Source organism: Carettochelys insculpta, chromosome 11 (genome assembly GCF_033958435.1).
Source record: "Carettochelys insculpta isolate YL-2023 chromosome 11, ASM3395843v1, whole genome shotgun sequence".
NCBI lineage: Eukaryota > Metazoa > Chordata > Testudines > Carettochelyidae > Carettochelys > Carettochelys insculpta.
This window is the reverse complement of record NC_134147.1, coordinates 8,864,993-8,883,475: the sequence shown is the minus strand read 5'-3', so window position 1 is coordinate 8,883,475 and position 18,483 is coordinate 8,864,993. Positions and strand designations below refer to the sequence as shown.

Genomic DNA, 18,483 nt, shown 5'->3' with positions numbered 1-18,483 from the left:
CAGGATGAAGTTTACTAAAGACAAACGCAAAGTGCTCCACTTAGGAAGGAACAATCAGTTTCACACATACAGAATGGGAAGTGACTGTCTTGGAAGGAGCATGGCAGAAAGGGATCTAGGTGTTATAATGGAACACAAGTTAAATACGAGTCAACAGTGTGATGCTGTTGCAAAAAAAACAAACATGATTCTGGATGCATTAACAGGTGTGTTGTGAACAAGAGAAGTCATTCTTCCGCTCCACTCTGCGCTGGTTCGGCCTCAGTTGGAGTATTGTGTCCAGTTCTGGGCACCGCACTCCAAGAAAGATGTGGAGAAATTGAAAAGGATCGAGAAAAGAGCAACAAGAATGAGCAAAGGTCTAGAGAACATGACCTATGAAGAAAGGCTGAAAGAACTGGGCTTGTTTAGTTTGGAAAAAAGAAGATTAAGCGGGGACATGATAGCGGTTTTCAGGTATCTAAAAGGGTGTCATAAGGAGGAGGTAGAAAACTTGTTCTTCTTGGCCTCTGAGGATAGAACCAGAGACAATGGGCTTAAACTGCAGCAAGGGAGGTTTAGGTTGGACATTAGGAAAAAGTCCCAAACTGTCAGGGTGGTCAAACACTGGAATAAATTGCCAAGGGAGGTCATGGAATCTCCATCTCTGGAGATATTTAAGAACAGGTCAGATAAATATCTATCAGGGATGGTCTAGACAGTACTTGGTTCTGCCGTGAGAGCAGGGGGCTGGACTCGATGACCTCTCAAAGTCCCTTCCAGTCCTACCAATCTACGATTCTATGATGTTCACAGTTTGGTTCAGAATAGGGTGATCATATTTCCCTATGCCGAATATGGGACACCTGGTAAAATTATTTGTATCGAAACAAGTTCAGTGGAAATCAATCAGAACTATGCAGATCTTTTTATTTGCAATTTATCTTTAAGGATTTAGGGTTCACATGGGGAAAGATCATACACACACTCCGTACACATCTCTCACACAAAGGAGGTGACCAACTAATCTGACCCTCCCTGCCCAGCAATCTCCCCCACGCATCAGGGTCAGACCCATGTCCCCTAGGGCCTGGCACCTTCTCTTACTGGGGGAGGGGCATTCAGGGTCACATGCCAGCCCCAGATTTCTGCCAGGGTTCACACCAGAATGTGGCCAGCAGCAGCCTTCCAGCACTCTGTGAGAGAGAAGGCACTGGAGCTGCATCCAGCTGCTGTGGAAGCGGGATAAGGGATGACCTGGCCCATGTCTTTGCAGAGCTCATCTGTTCTCCCTCACACCCTTCCCTATGGCTGGATGCAGTCTGTCCTGTCCTGTTTACACAGTGTCAAAAGGCAGCTAATACCTGCAGGCTGCTGCTGGCCACCAACATAATCCAGGGCCCAAGGAACCTGACTGCAGGGGCTTCAGTGAATGAGTCAGAGAGGTGGCCTCAGAAGGGCAGGTGCCTAGGGATGGATCAGCCCTGCACTCCCTGGGGACAGGGCACAGGGAGGTGAAGAGGGTGCTAAGCCACTTTCCAGGGGACTCCTTTCGAGCCTGCAGGTCTGGGGTGTCAAAAGGCTGGAAATCACATCCCTCTCACCACTCTAGAGCTTAGCTGCGAGGAAGAAAGGCTACCCCAGGCTTTGGCACATGTAAAGCTTAGCGCCTCCTGGTCAGTGCCCTGAGCCAGAGGGTACTGGGTTTTTCCAGGGCACCAGCTCAGCTCAGAGGCAGTGGAGGAATGATGGCGCCTGCCAGCCAAGCTGTTGGTGAGCTGAGCACACCAATGAGGGGCTGGTTCTCTGCCCAGCTCTGGGAGCAGGATATGCCCAGCTAGAGAGTCAATGGAGGAGCAGCAGGGCTGAGGAGAAGTGAAAGGGAAAAGCAGTGAGAGGACAGTGAAAGGGGAGCATATTTACAGTTGCTGGGTGGGAAGTAGAGGTGACACCTCATGGGCAGCTGCCAGGCACCTGCCTGCACTCGCCAGACACTGCAGCTTGCAGTGCACAGCCAGTGCAGGACAAATGGGTGGGTGGGGCTCTGCTGGCCAAGAGCCAGCACATAGCAAAGGCTGCTCCCATCACGCAGCCAAAGAGCAGCTGGACTTACACTGCATCTTTGCCCCACTACCAGCATTGCCACAGTGACCCCCATTGTCGGCCACTGGACTCCCCCACTCAGTACTGGTAGGCAGATGGCTGGCAAGCAGTGATCCAGCCAGCAGCAGGACCCACCAGTACTGATTTTAGGTGAGGGGGAGACAGAAACTACAGGACAATTTGCCTGTTTTTCTTTAAAAAAAAAAAGTCAGGAGACCTACAGCAGGGATTAAATACAGGACTGTCCATTTAGATCTAGACTACATGTACTGGAGCCAGTTCCTTCCCCCACCCATGAGCAGATGGGAATAAGGGGACTTTGAAGTAGGCGGGGTCCTTTCGAAAAGGAGCCCCGTCGGGACGAGCCGCACAGCGGCGAGCCACGTCAATTTCGAAGTGCCGCAGCCGCCCGCATGCTAATGAGGGGCTGAATATGTATTTCAGCGTTTCATTAGTAAACTTCGAAATGGCCATTTGCATGGCCATTTCGAAGTTTTGGCTAGTGTAGACATGGCCATGGGAAGTTAATATTGTCTAGCAGCATTACCAATCCTTCCCACTACTTACTGGGCTCTTAGAAGAGACTTAGCGGTAAATCACAGCTAAATAACAGCACAGAACACTGACAGCCAGGACTAGTGGCTGTAGAAAATTTCATGGGACCGCAGTAAACTTGGTCATGCCCATGGTAAGTGGATATTCAGATAGTTAAAATCATGCCAGACCAAGGATGTTGCTGGAACAGAGTGCACCAAACTAGAGAGGTTCAGACTGCACCAATATAGTTCATAGAGGATTTGTATGCTGTGGAATCGGACCTGAAGTTGGCATCACAGCTGAGGCTGGGGTGAGGGTTGCCCCAAAAGCATGATACAAGTATATGCATACAGTTTAGGGGATTTTTGGAACAACATTAATATTGGACTTATAAAGAGTGTAAGGTTATACTCATGCAGTCAATAGTTTTAAATAGAAGTAGGCATGAAACAGACAGAGATTTGAAGTTTAATTTCTTCCAGATACCAATACACATTTGATTCTTTCACATTCTGAGCACTTATTACAGAATCATAGAAATGGGATTTCAAGAGATCATTTAGTTTATGTCCCCATATGAGGCTGGAATAAGTATAACTAGAACATCCCTGGCAGGTGTTTGTCTAACCTCTTCTTAGACACCTTACAGCAACAGTGATGCATACCAATGATCCTTGTTTAACTGCAGTGCTCCGTTACCCTTTCCCCCCCCTTATTCTTACATTAATAACTCCAGAAATGGGTTGTAACAGATGGAGAACGTGAAATATTTTATATCAGTCTCCCTTTGTTTCTCTAATCCTACAACATGAGCTTCATCCTACAAGGTTCTGAGTATTCTGACCTCAATCCAGCAACCTCCTGAACATGTGCTTAATTTTGAGCATGTGAGTCGCCTCTGTGACTTAAAGTAATTTAAAGTTGCCTTGTGTTTTGATGGCTATACAATTCTTTCAGCACAATTAAATTCTACACCCTGTGGGAAAACCCTGTGTGTTCATTACCTGGGTGAAGAGAAGGTAAATTCTACGACTGTGGTTTCAGTCTTAATTCACTTACACCCTTTGTGCATTGATTCCAACTACGCAAACTGAAATTCCTCGAGGGATGCTCAGCATTCCAAGCTGGTTTATTTATTTGATGTTACTTAATTACAAGTTAAAGAAATAGCTCATTAATTAATGTTTCCTCTTTTTTCCACCCTTCAGCAACTTTTATGAAGTCGTTATCCATTGGGACCTAATTTAACTTGTTCAAGGATGATACATATGATGTCTTTATTGACAAAGGGGTCCTCGTTGGCAACAAGACCTCTGAGGTGCTAAGGTAATAAAAATAAAGAATAATAATGTGTTCATGCTGGCAGATGCTGCAAACATTCTCAGACAGTATTTAGTTCTAATGAGCTTTCTTTCGAGTACCTGCCTACACGGTATTGTTCCAGGAGACCTACTCTGAGCATTAATTTCACATTTGATGTTTTCACGTGGCCTAAATCACACACATTTGTTTCTTCAGGATAGACCATGTGTTAGCTCACATGAGAATCTGATTCCAGCAAGAATGTATACAATTTAAAAGAAGTTGATTTCATCTGAAAAATGAAAGCTCAGATAAACCAACAGGGAGAACCTCCTGAGAGTTTACCTCTTGGAAACACAATATAAGTTTGTACTCCTAGCAGTAACTATAAGAAAAGGATCAATAAGAATTTGGTACTGCAGAAGTGGGAGACACCAAAAGCCTGCAACCTACAAGTTCTACAGAAAATACATGACAAATAGAAGAGTAGGTGTTAGATTAATCTGTCTGTTGACAATGGCTTTGGGGTAAAGAGGAGGTTACCAAAGCTGGGAAAATTATATCATCTATAGCCATATTGTCCCTGGGTGCACAGTGCAGGGGGGTTCTGTTACCCTTCTCTCCCACACTTCTTCCTCAAGGGCTACAGATTATCGTACCTGCTGTACTTGGGGGGCATGAATGGGAGCATTTAGCTCCCTCCCTAAAGCCATGGGCATGACTCTTCCCTGGGGTAGGGAGGAAGACCCGAGCATACAGGTCTGTGCCCTTCCAAACATAAAGCAGAGAGTGTAACCTGCACACTTCTCCTGCATTCTGAAGAGTCGGGGAAATGAGCTGCCTGAGCTTTCTCTAGGGCAGACCGCTGTTAGCATATGCTGAATGCTGGCTCTTTCTTGCTGATTCTCTATGGCAAGTTCAGCTTTTTAACTCCATCCTGAGTACGAGGGAAGTCAAAGTGACAGTACAGGGGAAGAGAACTGGGGACTAGCACAGGATGCTACGATCAGATGAGATTGGCATGACTGCTTGTTTGAGTCACCAGTCTAGCTAAAACCCCCAGAAGAGGATCTCTGTTTGGACCAAATGTAGAGATGAGATCTGTTCAGAGTAGTCTGGAAACTTCATTTCCCTGCACACTCAAAATGCAGCACTGTGCTAAAAGCCTCAAATCTCACCCTGGATTTTTATCAGATGATGTGATTTTGCTTACTTTCCCCTTAATTCTTCTGTTCCCCTCTACCTACCACTGCTTAAATCTCTGCAATGTGCTCTAGCAGCAGAGAACCCAGGGCAAAGACCCTTCCCATAAGCAAGTATCAGAGGGGTAGACAAATTAGTCTGTATCTTCAAAAAACAAGAACTCATGGGGCACCTTATAGAGTAACAGGTATTTTTGAGCATAAGCTTTCATGCGCAAAGACCCATTTCGCCAGATGCATCTGGTGAAGCAGGTATTTGCCCATAAAAGCTTACTCTCCAAAATATTTGTTAGTCAATAAGATGCCACAGGATTACTTCTTGTTCCCATAAGCAAGCTGCCCCACAATGGACACAATAAAACCACTAACTTCTGAATTAAGGAAACCTGAATGAAAAGACATGCTCCTAATAACAGCCCGAGCAACAGACAGTTTGAGCTGCCAGCAGGGTTCCCATGGCTGGGGTTTCCAAGAGGCTGGTACTCAGTACTGGCAAGTACCACCACAAAAAACACTGCATTTATCTAGGTGAATTTGAGAGAATTCTTCAGAGACACAAACAATTTAAAACTTTCTGCAAATACCACAGAAGGATATTGAAGAAGTATAGGGCCTGTAGGAAAACTATGGGATTGTGGCATAGCCTCTCTCATTTCTTTTTGAAATGGGCTTAATAGCAAGAAGCCTAAAATATGTTAGAATTATAGAAGGTCAATTCGTGACTGATTAAATGGTCACATCTTCACCTCCTGTAAACTGGCATAGGTTCACTCACTAGCTGAGGCTCTGCCCTATAGATCTATGCTGAATGATAAGATGTATTTGGTATGTAAACTGGTTATACATTCCTTCTTTGTCACTGAAGAAACAAAGTTCTGAGATGAATAAATGCATATAATAAAGATGAGCTCAAATAGCCATGACATGGATTTAAAAATAAATTTTTAAAGAAGCTTCATAAGAAAGTTATGACTTTTCTTTAAATATTTTAATACATATCTTTGTGTTCAGCAATCTTTTATGGCTCTGTAAAAAAAAATGCTAGAGTATGTATGCTTAGACAAATGTTAGGTTTCAGATATAACACAACAGTCCTAGGAGTTGGAAGAAAACAAAAATAGTGACCTTGAAAACCTCATGTTAGTGCCATAGGAAAATTAACAAATATTTAACTCACCATGAGTAACAAAAATTTACACAGGCACCTACTACAAAATGTTTTTACCTTCATTCCCTTGTCCTGGTGGCTGATAAAATGAGAGCCCCAGAGATATGATGGCTGCAATTTCCAAAATTATGAGAGTCACATCCTGTAGTGCTTCCCAAACTAGCTGTATGAAAGTTTTTGGCTTCTTCGGAGGTATAAAGTTTTTCCCAAAAATAAGCTTTCTTTTTTCGAGGTCTGCAGCAGTGCCAGGTAATCCTGTGAACAAATTAAAAACAAATGATTGAAGTGACATGGAAACAAAAAGTGCCCAAACACATTAGTGTTCTAATCAATTGCATTTTCAAAGTAGATGTGCCAGCTTTATCACCTATGGCATATTAGATGGGATGGCAGATTTGCCAATTTAAAACGTGTTGTTTAGCCAGATCATTCTTTTGTCCCAGTATTTTGAACAGAGGTTTACAGAAACGTCGAAGGTTTTTTATTTAAATGAAACTCTTTGTTGTTAGTTATTAATTATATACTGTTATATGATATAGCTCAAGAGAAATTCAATTGCCATCCACCTAATTAGCAGAGCACCCATGGCTGAGTTTTGTGTTTCTGTTGGTGGTGTATTTGCAAATGTCCTGGTGCACATAAACATTTATTCTGCAAGTGAATGGAAAAGATTAGAGAGAAACATTGAGGCTATGTATACGCTAGCATTCCTCTTTCAAAAGAGGCATGCAAATAAGTGGAATCAACAATGCAAATGAGGTGCAGATTTACATATCTGGCACCTCATTTACATATTTATTTTTCAAAAGAAGAAAAGCAGTGTAGACGCAGCTCTTTTAAAAGCAAGCCCCATCTTCAAAAGAACCACATCTACACTGCTTTTCTTCTTTCGAAAGAAGCTCTTTTGAAAGAATATGCCAAAGAGTTCCCAGATATTTAAATCTCCACCTCATTTGCATTTTTGATTTCTTTCGTTTGCATGCCTCTTTCGAAAGAGGAATGCAAGTATAGACACAGCCTGATAGTGTCCCAAATAAGTATCTTGACTATAAAGAGATCTAAATAGATGCAATCATTTGGGAAAGTGAACAATCACTTTTCTGAAAAAGTAGACTTCAGAGAGTGCCATCAGAAGGCCCAAGGCCCAATTTAAAACACACTTCTAATGGTTTCATGCAAACCTATTTGTGGTGATATGTTTCTTCAGGCCTGCTGACAGCAGAAGGCAAAGTAGGCAATTGGCCTGGGGCCTGGTGACTCAGAAAGGTCCAGAGATCCTCCTGGCTACTGCTACTGCAGCAGTGGCCAGGACCGAGGCCCTTTAAATTGTCTCCTGAGTCCCACAGAACATGTTTTAGGTGGTGCTGAGGGCTGCCTGGGTTGCCCCTACCCCCTGCCCCACCTTGCCGAAGGACCCAGGGAGTCTGTTCATCCCACTGTGTTTCTGGCTTGGATTTGAAGCACTGTGATTCAGCTGATCACCTTGATATTGGAGTATATTCTTCCTAGGTTGCCCAAAAAGAAGATTTACAAATTCCCTCCTTATATGTGACCTTTTACCTTGACTTTAAGTGTGTACGTGTTAATTCATGCCAAGGATACCTGCCATACTCCTTTGTGTTAACAAACAAGCAGGCCTATAAACACATTGTAAGAACCTGGAATTTATAAATTAATGGCCTTCAGAACAAAGGTGGTCCAGAGACTAAAAGAGTGACTCCTGAGAAGAAAGCCATGTCTCAGAGGCACCAGTGGGTGGGATCTCAGAAGCAGAAAGGCTGACAGCAAAGCAGCACTTTTTACTGGGCTCAACTTTAGCTTCAAATTTATACCATATTAAATTTCTCTGATAGCGGGCTGGGACCTAAAATTATCTTTGATTTAACAGAATTTTTTCTCATGTTTCCTTTTAAATTACTCTAGCTTTCTTAAACATGTACACTCTTAGGGAAATTTACTATGCTTCATTCACAGAGACAAAGAAAACAAACTATCTGGAGAGAGTATTTGGTAAAGAGGAATTAGAAGACTTTGGTCAAATGCATCGGGAAAATATTTCAATGAGCTAGTACTGCAACACGGTGAGTAAGGTAAAATGAACATGCATAATAACACCAGAAAATCTGAAAGGTTTAACTAGAATGCTAACCTGTATTACACTCTATGAACACTAGGTGACACTTCGTAAAATGCAATAGATCCTCAGAGTTTGAATACCCAGAGTTACTGACTGGTCAACCACACAGCTCATTTGGAACCGGAAGTATGCAATCAAGCAGGAGAGACAAAAATATAGCAAATGTGGCACATTACCTGGTTAAAGGTAAACTACAGGAAAAAAAAAAGAAATGTTTAAAAATGTTTTTACACAGTAAGGAAACAGCTCCTGCGCTTGTTTTTATTTCAGTAAAGATGCTTAAAAGCAGCATTTTTCTTGTGCATAGTAAAGGTTCAAAGCTGTACTAAGTTAATGTTCAGTTGTAAACTTTTGAAACAACAATGTTTTGTTCAGAGTTACAAACAACCTCCATTCCCAAGGTGTTCCTAACTCTGCAGTTTTACTGTGCCTTATTTAAGCTTACCTCAGCTACCACAGACAGCATGTTAAAGGTTCTAATGGAAGTCACATTGCTAGTGCGTCTCTCTAACAAAGAGACCCTGCAGCCAGTCTGTATCAGGTAAAAGAGCCTGACCGGCTATTAGCAGCTCTACGGCTTATAGTGCAGAAGGTGTACACAGAATCATAGGGTTGGAGAGACCGCAGAGGATCATCAAGTCCAACCCCTTGCTTAAAGCAGGAAGAATCCCAACTAAATCATAGCAGCCAGGGTTTTGTCAAACTGGGATTAATGACCTCCAGGGGAGGAGACTCTGCTAGCCCACCCCCCACAGGTAACCCATTCCAGAGCTTCACTGTTCTCCTAGTGAAATAGTTTTTTTCTAATATCCAGCCTAGACATCCCCCATCCTAACTTGAGACCATTGTTCCTTGTTCAATCATCTGTCACCAATGAGAATAGCATATGTCCATCCTCTTTGGGAACCCCCCTTCAGGTAGTCGAAGGCAGCTATCAAATCCTCCCTCCCTCTTCTCTTCTGTATACTAAACAAGCCCAAATCCCACAGCCTCGCCTCATAGGCCATGCGCTCCAGCCTCCAGTCATGTTTGTTGCCCTCTTCTGGACTCTCTCCAGAGTGTTCACATCCTTTCTGTAACGGAGTGGGCCCAGAATTGGCTGCAACACACCAAATGTGACCTCACCAGTGCTAAACAAATGGGAATAATCATTTCCCTAAATCAACTGGCAATGCTCCTACTAATGGGCCCCAAGATGCCATTAGCCTTCTTGGCTACAGTGCCACTTTGTTGACTCATATCCAGCTTTTCATCCACTGTAATCCTCAAGTCCTTTTCTGCAACGCTGCTGCTTAGCCAATTGGTTCCCAGTCTTAGCGGTGCTTGCGATTCCTCTGGCCTAAATGCAGGACTCTGCACTTGTCCTTGTTGAAACTCATCAGATTTCTTTCGGCCCAATCCTCCAATTTGTCTAGGTCTCTCTGGACCCTATTCCTACCCTACAATGTGTCTATCTCTCCCCCTAGTTAGGTGCTATCCACAAATTTGCTCAGGATGCAATCCATCCCCATCAAGCAGATATAGAGCCATTGAGCAATACTCTTTGAGCCTGACAATCTAGACAGCTTTCTATTCACCTTACAGTCCATTTATCCAATGCTTACTTCCTTAACTTGCTGGCAAGGATAATGTGGTAGACTGTACCAGAAGCTTTGCAGAAGTCAAGGTATATCACATGCACTGCCTCCCCCATATCCATAGAGCCATCAGATTGGTCAGTCCTGACTTGTCCTTGGTGAATCCATGCTGACTATTCTTGATCACTTTCCTTTCCTCCAAGTGCTTCAAAATGGATTCCTTGAGGATCCCCTCCATGATTTCTCTGGGATGGAGATGAGACTGATCAGTCTGTATGTCCTCAGATGCCCCTTCTCTTTTTTAAGATGGGCATTACATTTACCTTTTTGCAATCACCTGGGAACTCCCCAGATCACCACAAATTCAAAGATATTGGCCAGTGGCTCTGACATCAGATCAGCTAACTCCCTCTGCACCCTCGCATGTATTTGATCCACCCCATGGATTAATGTATGACCAGCTTTTCTAAATAGTTCTTAACCTGTTCTTTCTCCAGAGAGGGCTGCCCACCTCCATCCCATACTGTGTTGCCTAGTGCAGCTCTTTGGGGACTGACCTTCTCTGTGAAGACAGAGGCCAAAAAAAAAAAAAGCGTACATCAGCTTTTTCCACATCATCTGTTACTATGTCACTAGGTTACCTCCAGCAAGGGACCACATAACAAAGAATTCTGCAAAAGAAACCAAATAATGTACATGATAGTTTTAATACATCTCATGTTTGTAGTGTATAAAAGAATCTTTAATATTATGTTCGCTACTGGGAAAAATATGATATTTTCTTAACATGTTTTGAGTTCCATTGATTTTATAAAGCATGTAGTATACAAACTACTTCTTGCATTAAAAAGAGTGTTTGTATCAATAAGTTATTCAAACGCTTTATTATTGATGAAAGTGTTTCAAAAAGAAGATTCTTTGTACACATTCACAAACCACGCTATCATGGTTAGAAAATGTGACAAATTATCACAATACGATTCTCTGGCATGAGAATATTTTCAAAGGCTTGCCTCCTCTACTGAGTTGTTTTTATTTGATTCGAAATGATGAGGACAATATTGCCTGGAAAAAACAAATTGTTGGCTATACTTTTGTGCAGTATATTAAATGCATTTCTACCATCAATATGCAAGCCCACTAAAATAACACATTCCTCCATATCTATTGCTTTTTGGATGGGTGGGGAGAAGGAAACAGAAGACCCAATAATTAATTGTTTTGCTTGTTCCTCAAGCATATGGCAGAGTTACAGCACACTGGAAAAAAGTGCATCAGTTAAATAACCTTGAATGTCTCTTGGAAAAATTTGTTTGTGATACCAACCATCTCCACAGCAACCAGCAGAAGTATCACAAACAGAGGATGATTTCTACATTGGTATAAGCAGCAAACACAAATCAGTGCTAAAAATAAAAAAATAAGAGGAGAAAGCAAAAATTACGTAGAAGACCAGCTCTCAGGAACCAGAGCATGTTTTTCACAGCTGTTTAAGATGAAGGATATAGAAAAATACAGAATCCTCAATGAGCTACTGTAGGTGTTTTGAATTAAGGCCCATTGCTACTTTCAACTTTGTTCCTAATTAGTAGCTCATGAAATTTCCATTAAAATGGAACAAAGACAGAAAAATGGCAAAAATCACACATTTTTACAGTAATAGCTTAGGAAACATTTTGAACACAAGGCATTGTTCAGGAAAGACACTGAAAGCCTAACAAGGCTGGTGGCTGCGTACTATGGTAATGGGTGTGTTATGAAAGCCATAGCTTAACTATCCTAACAGTTAGGAAGCTTTTCCTAGTGCCCAAACTAAACTGCCCTTGCTGCAATTTAAGCATGCTGTTTCTTATCCTATCCTGTCTCTTTTCTCCTTCCTCTTTGTAACAGCATTTTACGTACTAGAAAACTCTTATGTCCCCAGTAAGTCTACTCCAGATTAACAAACCACTTTTTCAATCTTCCCTCATAGATCACAATTTCAACTTTCCTTTTGCAAGTTTTGTTTCTCTTTTAAAGACTTTCTCCAATTTGTTCACATCTTTCCTGAAATGCCCAGAAATGGACACAATAGTCCAGCTGAGGAGAGTGCAGAGAACAGCAAAAGAATGCCTTCTTGTGTTTTCCTTACAACACTCTGATAATACATACCACAAACATGGGTTTTTATGCAATAATGTTATTTTGCTGACTCACATTTAGCTTGCTTTCCACTGCCAGATGACTCCCAGGTCCTTTAACGCAGCAATGCTTCCCAAGCAGTCATTTCCCATTTTGTACAGATGAAAGATTGTTCCTTTGCATTTGAATTTACTGAATGTTGTCGATTTATTTCAGAACATTCCTCCAGTTTGTCCAGATCATTTTGAAATTTACTCCTATCCTCAGAAGCACTTGCAACCCCCTCCCTGCTGGATAATGCCAGTAAACTCTATGTCATTATTGAAATTCATGATATAGAGTTATATTCAAGTTATAGAACAGAACCAGACCCAGAACTGATCCCTGCAGATCCACATTCAGTATGTCTTTCCAGCTTGATTATGAACCACTGAAACTCCTCTCTGGGAACAGTTTTCCACCCAGTTATGCATACCTTCCAGTAGCACCATTTAGATTGGATTTCCCTTGTTTTTTATGAGAAGGTCATGTGAGACAATATCAAAAGCCAAAAATATACCACATCTACTGCTTTCCCCCCATCTACAAAGTTTTTTATCCTGTCAAAGGTGGTTTGATGTGATTTGTTCTTGGCAAATGTACACTGACTGTTACTTATCATCTTATTATTGTTTAGGTCTCTGCAAACGCTTTGTGTAATTATTCACTCCTTTATCTTTCCAGGTACTCAAGTTAAGCTGACTGGTCTGTAATTGCTCAAGTCATCCTTATTCCCTTTTTAATAGATGAACACTGTATTTGCCCTTTTCCAGTCCCCTGAAATCTCTCCCATCTTCCATGACTTTTCAAAGATAACAGCTAATGGCTCAGATATATCCTTAGTTAGCTCTTCTAGTGTATATTTCATGAGGTCCCAATGACTTAAAGATATCTAACTTTTCCAAGGCATTTTTAACTTGCTCTTTCCCTATTTTAGACTCTACTCCTACCTCATTTTCACTGTCATTCAGTAAGTTAATGTCCAGTTACTACAAAACTTTTGATGAAAAGTGAAAGAAAATGTAAGTTAGCACTTCTGCATATTTTCTGTTATTGTCTCCCCTTACCTTCTGCCCCTTGCTCATGAGCCCACCCTGTCCTTGGTTTTGTTCTTGCTTTCAATGTATTTGTAGAGTATTTACTTGTTATCCTTTATGTCTCTAGCTAGTTTAACCTAATTTTGTGCCTTGTTTTCTTAACTTTTCCCCTATATGTGTGTGGTGTTTGTTTACATTAATCCTTTGTAATTTGACCTAATTTCCATTTTTTGTAGGGACTCTTTTTTGAGTTTCAGATCTCCTGGTTAAGCCAGATGGTGTCTGGCCATACTTCCTATCTTTCTGACACATTGGGATAGTTGTTTTGTTCCCTAAATAATGCTTCTTTGTTTGTTTTTTCTTTCTTTCTTTTTTTTTTTTTTTTTTTTTAAAAACTGCAAGCTTTCCTGAACTCTTCTCCTTCTTACACTCACTTCCCCTGGGCTCTCACCTGTCAGCTCCTCAAGTTTGAAATTCATCTTCTTTATTGTGCTGCTTTCCCTCCGGCAATATTTTAGAATCATGAACTCCATTATTTCATGATCACAATAACCCAAGCTGCCTTTTACGTTCAAATTCTCAACCAGTTCCTGCCTATTTATCAAAAATCAAATCTAGAACTCCCTCTCACTTAATGACTTTCTTCACCTTCACAAACAAAGCTGCCAGTACATTTCAAGAATGAGTTACATAATCTGTGCCCTGTTGTGATATTTTTCCCTACAGATCTCTAGGTAGTTGAGGCCCACATCAGCACCAAGTCCAATGTGATAGTTGATTTTGTTAGTTGTTCTTAAAAGAATTTATAAAAGTATCCCATTAAACAGACATCTGCAGATACTCAGTGAGTACAAATGTCCTGACTTATATAACAATTTATGCCGGGTGAAGATTTGTTCACATAACAGGCAACTCAAAAAGCAGGAATTTTAGGATAAAGAAGGGGATTCTTCTGATAGGTACATCTCCATTTTATTCTTCTTACTTCATTTTCCAAATAACTCTCTTTCAAGACTTAAATTTACCAACAGCACAAACTTCTAAAAATGTCCATACTTAGGAAATTCAGAAATTAAAAAACCAAAATCCTATAAAGATTTCTTCTTTGGCCTTATTTCACCAGACCTCCATTAGTGTCATATTCAGTTTGAGTTATTTTTCTCCCCTACTATCTCAAGCCATAAATCACATAATTTGCATATGTTTATTAAATTCAACAAGGACATAGGACAGAACAATCCCATGCACAGGTACAGGCTGCAGACCAACTGGCTAAGCAGCAGTTGTTCAGAATAGGACCTGGGGATTACAGCAGATGTGAAGGGGGTGTTAGTCAACAGGGTGTCCTTATTTCCAAGATGGCTAATAGCATTCTGCCAACAGACTGAGAGATGTATGCTGTGGAATCATTGCAGGTACAAGCAACATCATCACAGGACCTAATCACATCAGCCACACCACCAAGGCTCATCCACCTGTACCTCAACAAATGTCATAGATGCCATCATGTGCCAGTAATGCCCCTTTGCCACGTATGTTGGCCAAATTGGACAGTCTGTGCAAAAGGTTAAATGGACACAAATCAGGCATAATACACACACACCCCTCCTAGAACTGGAAGGGACCTTGGGAGGTCATCTAGTCCAGTCCCCTGCCTTCTTATGGGCAAAGCACCATCCCTGGCATCTATTTGCCCCAATCCCTAAATGGCCTCTTCAAAGATTGAGCTCACCACTCCCAGTTTAGCAGGCTAATGCTCAAACCACTGAGCTATCCCTCCCCCCTATAAGTAGCATACAAATACCAATAGGAGAAACTTTAACCTCCTTGGATACTCAGTAACAGTAGCCATCCTTTTACAAACAAACAAACAAAAAAAGCTTCAAAACCAGACTACAAAGAAAAACAGCAGAGCTGCAATTCATTAGCAAATTTAACACAATCAGATAGTACTGAATAAGGACATATAATGGCTCTCTCACTACAAACGCAATGTTGCTTCTCTAGGTATTCACATCTCCCAGCCAACTGCTGAGAGTAAACCACTGCCAACCTGCCTGAATTGGCCTCATTAACACGGGTGCTACACTTGATAACTAACTCCCTTCTTTTGATATGCTGCCTCTGAGATTTCCACTCCATGCATCTGATAAAGTAGTTTTTACCCATGGCTACATCTACACTACAGTGACGTGTTGACAGAAGTTCCTGTCAAAAGAGATCTTTCAGAAAAACTTCTGTTAACAGAGTGTGTGCACACACAAAAGCAGATCAAAAGAACAATCCGTTCTGTTGACAGCCAGACTGCCCAGCTGCTCTCTCAGCAGAATGGCCAACCAGAAGCTCAGGTAACAGGACTGCCCGGTGAACTGGAAGCTCTCTCTGTCAGCAGAGGTTCCCCCAGAATATCTAGATGGCTTTTTTATCGACAGGAACTGTTGACAGAGGCATTAGTCCTCATTGCGGAGAGGCAGAACTCTGTCGGTAGAAGTGCCAAGTTGATGCTGACAAAACACATTTTGTGTGTAGACGTTTCATGAATTTTGTCGATAAAACCCCAGTTTTTGTCGCCAAAACTCTCCAGAGTAGATATGGCCCATGAAAGATTCCCCCCAAATAAACATGTCAGTCTTTCACGTGCCACCGGACTCCTCATTGTTTTTGTGGGATTTAAGTCGTTCTTGCCCCTCCTCTTTTGTGTAAATGTTAAAATACATCTTCGAACAATCCATCTCTCAGTGCCGCCTGACAGGGAGCTTCAGTTCACTTACAGATGTTAGTTTTCTCTTATGCTTGCTCAAAAAGGCTTTTTGGAAAATAAGATTTCTGGCATACTGGGAACTGACAGTTTCATTTTAATCTCAGTGAGATAAGTAAAATTTTTAGATTCATTATTCAATCAGCTTCAACAAAGGAATCGTTTAAAGCACATTTGTGTTAACAAGCATTGTGTTTCCATGAGAATTAAGCACATTATTAAAAAATGGAAATTGGAAAAGTGACTGACTACAGTAAGGGTCTCAGAATGTGCAAATAAAGATTTTTCAAAGCGTAAAAAGAGCAAAGATTATGTAACTTGGGTTTTATGTTTCTCGACCGGGGTGGGCAAAATAAGACCCATGGATCCACCAAGCAGTTCTGTCCCACCTGCGCAGCTGATTAGTCGCATGTGTCCAGCTGTCTTTCCTTACACTTTGCTCCGTACTGCAGTCGAGCTGCTCCCAGGACCCTCCTGCTAGCTGTGCAGAATGTGAGGAGGAAAAGGAGTGCTGACGTCAGGGTTTTCCCTGCCCCTGGGTCCCATCTCTGCGGAGTAGGTTTAAGGAAAGGGACTCTCACAATGGAGCTGCTCCAGTCTGAACTATGGTGAGGAACTGAGATGAATGCCTGTCCTAAAAGGTGGGGCACTATTTCTAAGACATGTCCAGCAGCCAGTTCTCTCTCGCAGTCCCCCACACACTTCTTCCCCCGCCCCCACCATATACTCTGCCTCTACAGAGTGGCAGAAGGAGGAGAAAGAGTGGGATAGCTTTCCCTGTCTTAAAGAGACAGTGCATGGCATCTCTCAGAATTTTACCCAGCAGATGCCAGTCTACACACTCTGTGACACACTCACATACCTAGCCTGTGCCACACACCCTTTCCCAGTTTCTCTCTCTCTCTCACCCCCTGCTCTAACCCTTCCTCACAACACCCCACCCAAAGTAGAGGTCTGGAGCCAGCCCTTGACAACTTAATAAAATTTGTAGAGTGGTTCCCTGTAAAAACTATTGCTCACCCCCTTCTAGACTATGAATATAATTAACGAAAATGTTAGAAACATAGTTATGTAATAATAATTTGCATATTTACAGTGATTTTCCATCAGTATCTCCTAGCATCCTTTCAATGCTTTTTTCTTCTTTTTCTTCTTAGACTGAGCCATCGATCAATGGATCTTATCTTCTATGACACTGTTGCTGAGTGACTAAACCAATCCTTGACTGGCATAGCCAATTATATGTCACACAAAAAGCCACCACCGGCAAACTTTGTATGTTGTTTTTGGATCCTATGCTTTTCCTGTAGTGCCTGGATACACTGATTCTCAAATCAATTAGGAGCCTGTTATGGTAGTTTGCCGCCAGGGCAATCTGTCCTGAACTAGAGTTTCCAGATCATTGGGGGATATGCCGCATGACTTCACATTCGCCTTTACGGTGCCTTCATAGCACTTATACTGACCACCAATAGGCTGCTTTCCATGAGCAAGCTGGCCACAGAAGACCATCTTTGGTATCCATGCATCATCCATCCTCACAATAGGCTTGTTTGAAGCAGCCGCCTTCTTCGGCCTGACAGAAGAGCAAAATGTTTTTCCAAAGGCCTGACTGATAAAGCCATCATGAAGAAAGAGCTAGTGAAGAGAACAAGCAGCAAGTACAACACACCATTTAGTCTTCGGAGCTAGGTAAGTATTTTCACTTTGAGAGACTGCAGCCTCCTAATATAAAGTAGAGGCTGCACGTTGTCACAGGAAATCTAAGGATTTAAAATGCTGACTGTTTCATCCAGAACAAGAATTTGCAGCAACATTTTGTTACAAGTGACGGATGATGGGTTAGTGAAGGTATCTGCCTCTTGGTAAACTTTTTGCTTAATTAAGCTGTCTCAGAACACAGAACTTCAGGCTTAGATGTAACACGACCTGCTGAACCATTTCAGAATGCAGAACATAGAAAAACAGCACATTCCCCACAGAGGGTACAGACCAGTATATTGAAAGGCATTGTAAGAACTCTAGACTGGATGGTTTTAACATTAGAAATTATTTTTCTCTTAATACTCTTGCTGTTTATCACAACAACCATTGATCTCTTAGTCATTACAGGTGTTGGTAGGATTCAGAAGTCTATCATTTGAAAGACACACAGGAGGTTTCCTCAGTTACCCATCTCCAATAAAAAACACATCTGTTGGATGGGATTTTAAAAGAGGGCTGATCATGTGCTTCTCAGAACAATAAAGGATGGAAGGAGCTTTTCTTGTGGGTGGTCTTGCTGAATTCTTCATGTCCTTCAATGCTACTGGGGAGTTGGTACCAATATTACCTAACTTCTAAATCATTTCATTCCTCATGAGATCTCAAAGGACTTTACATAAGAGGACAGTATCACTATCCTCATTTTATCAGGGTGAAACCGAAACACTGTGGAGAAGCAACTTACCCACAATCACTCTGCAGTCCTGTGGCCAGACCAGGATCTCCTGAGTCACAAACCACAAGTAGGCTATGCTGTCA

The 18,483-nt window shown here is 41.9% G+C and overlaps 1 protein-coding gene across 10 annotated transcripts in view; it reads right to left on the bottom strand.

The window, feature by feature from the left end:
* ATP2B2 (ATPase plasma membrane Ca2+ transporting 2) overlaps nucleotides 1-18,483 on the bottom strand; it is a 340,287-nt gene that overhangs the window by 228,458 nt on the left and 93,346 nt on the right. For all 10 annotated transcript variants that reach the window (XM_075006185.1, XM_075006187.1, XM_075006186.1 and 7 more), the window contains exon 2: nucleotides 6,349-6,546. In XM_075006185.1, the coding sequence (XP_074862286.1) occupies nucleotides 6,349-6,546 (198 nt within the window). The remainder of the gene's footprint in view (nucleotides 1-6,348; nucleotides 6,547-18,483) is intronic.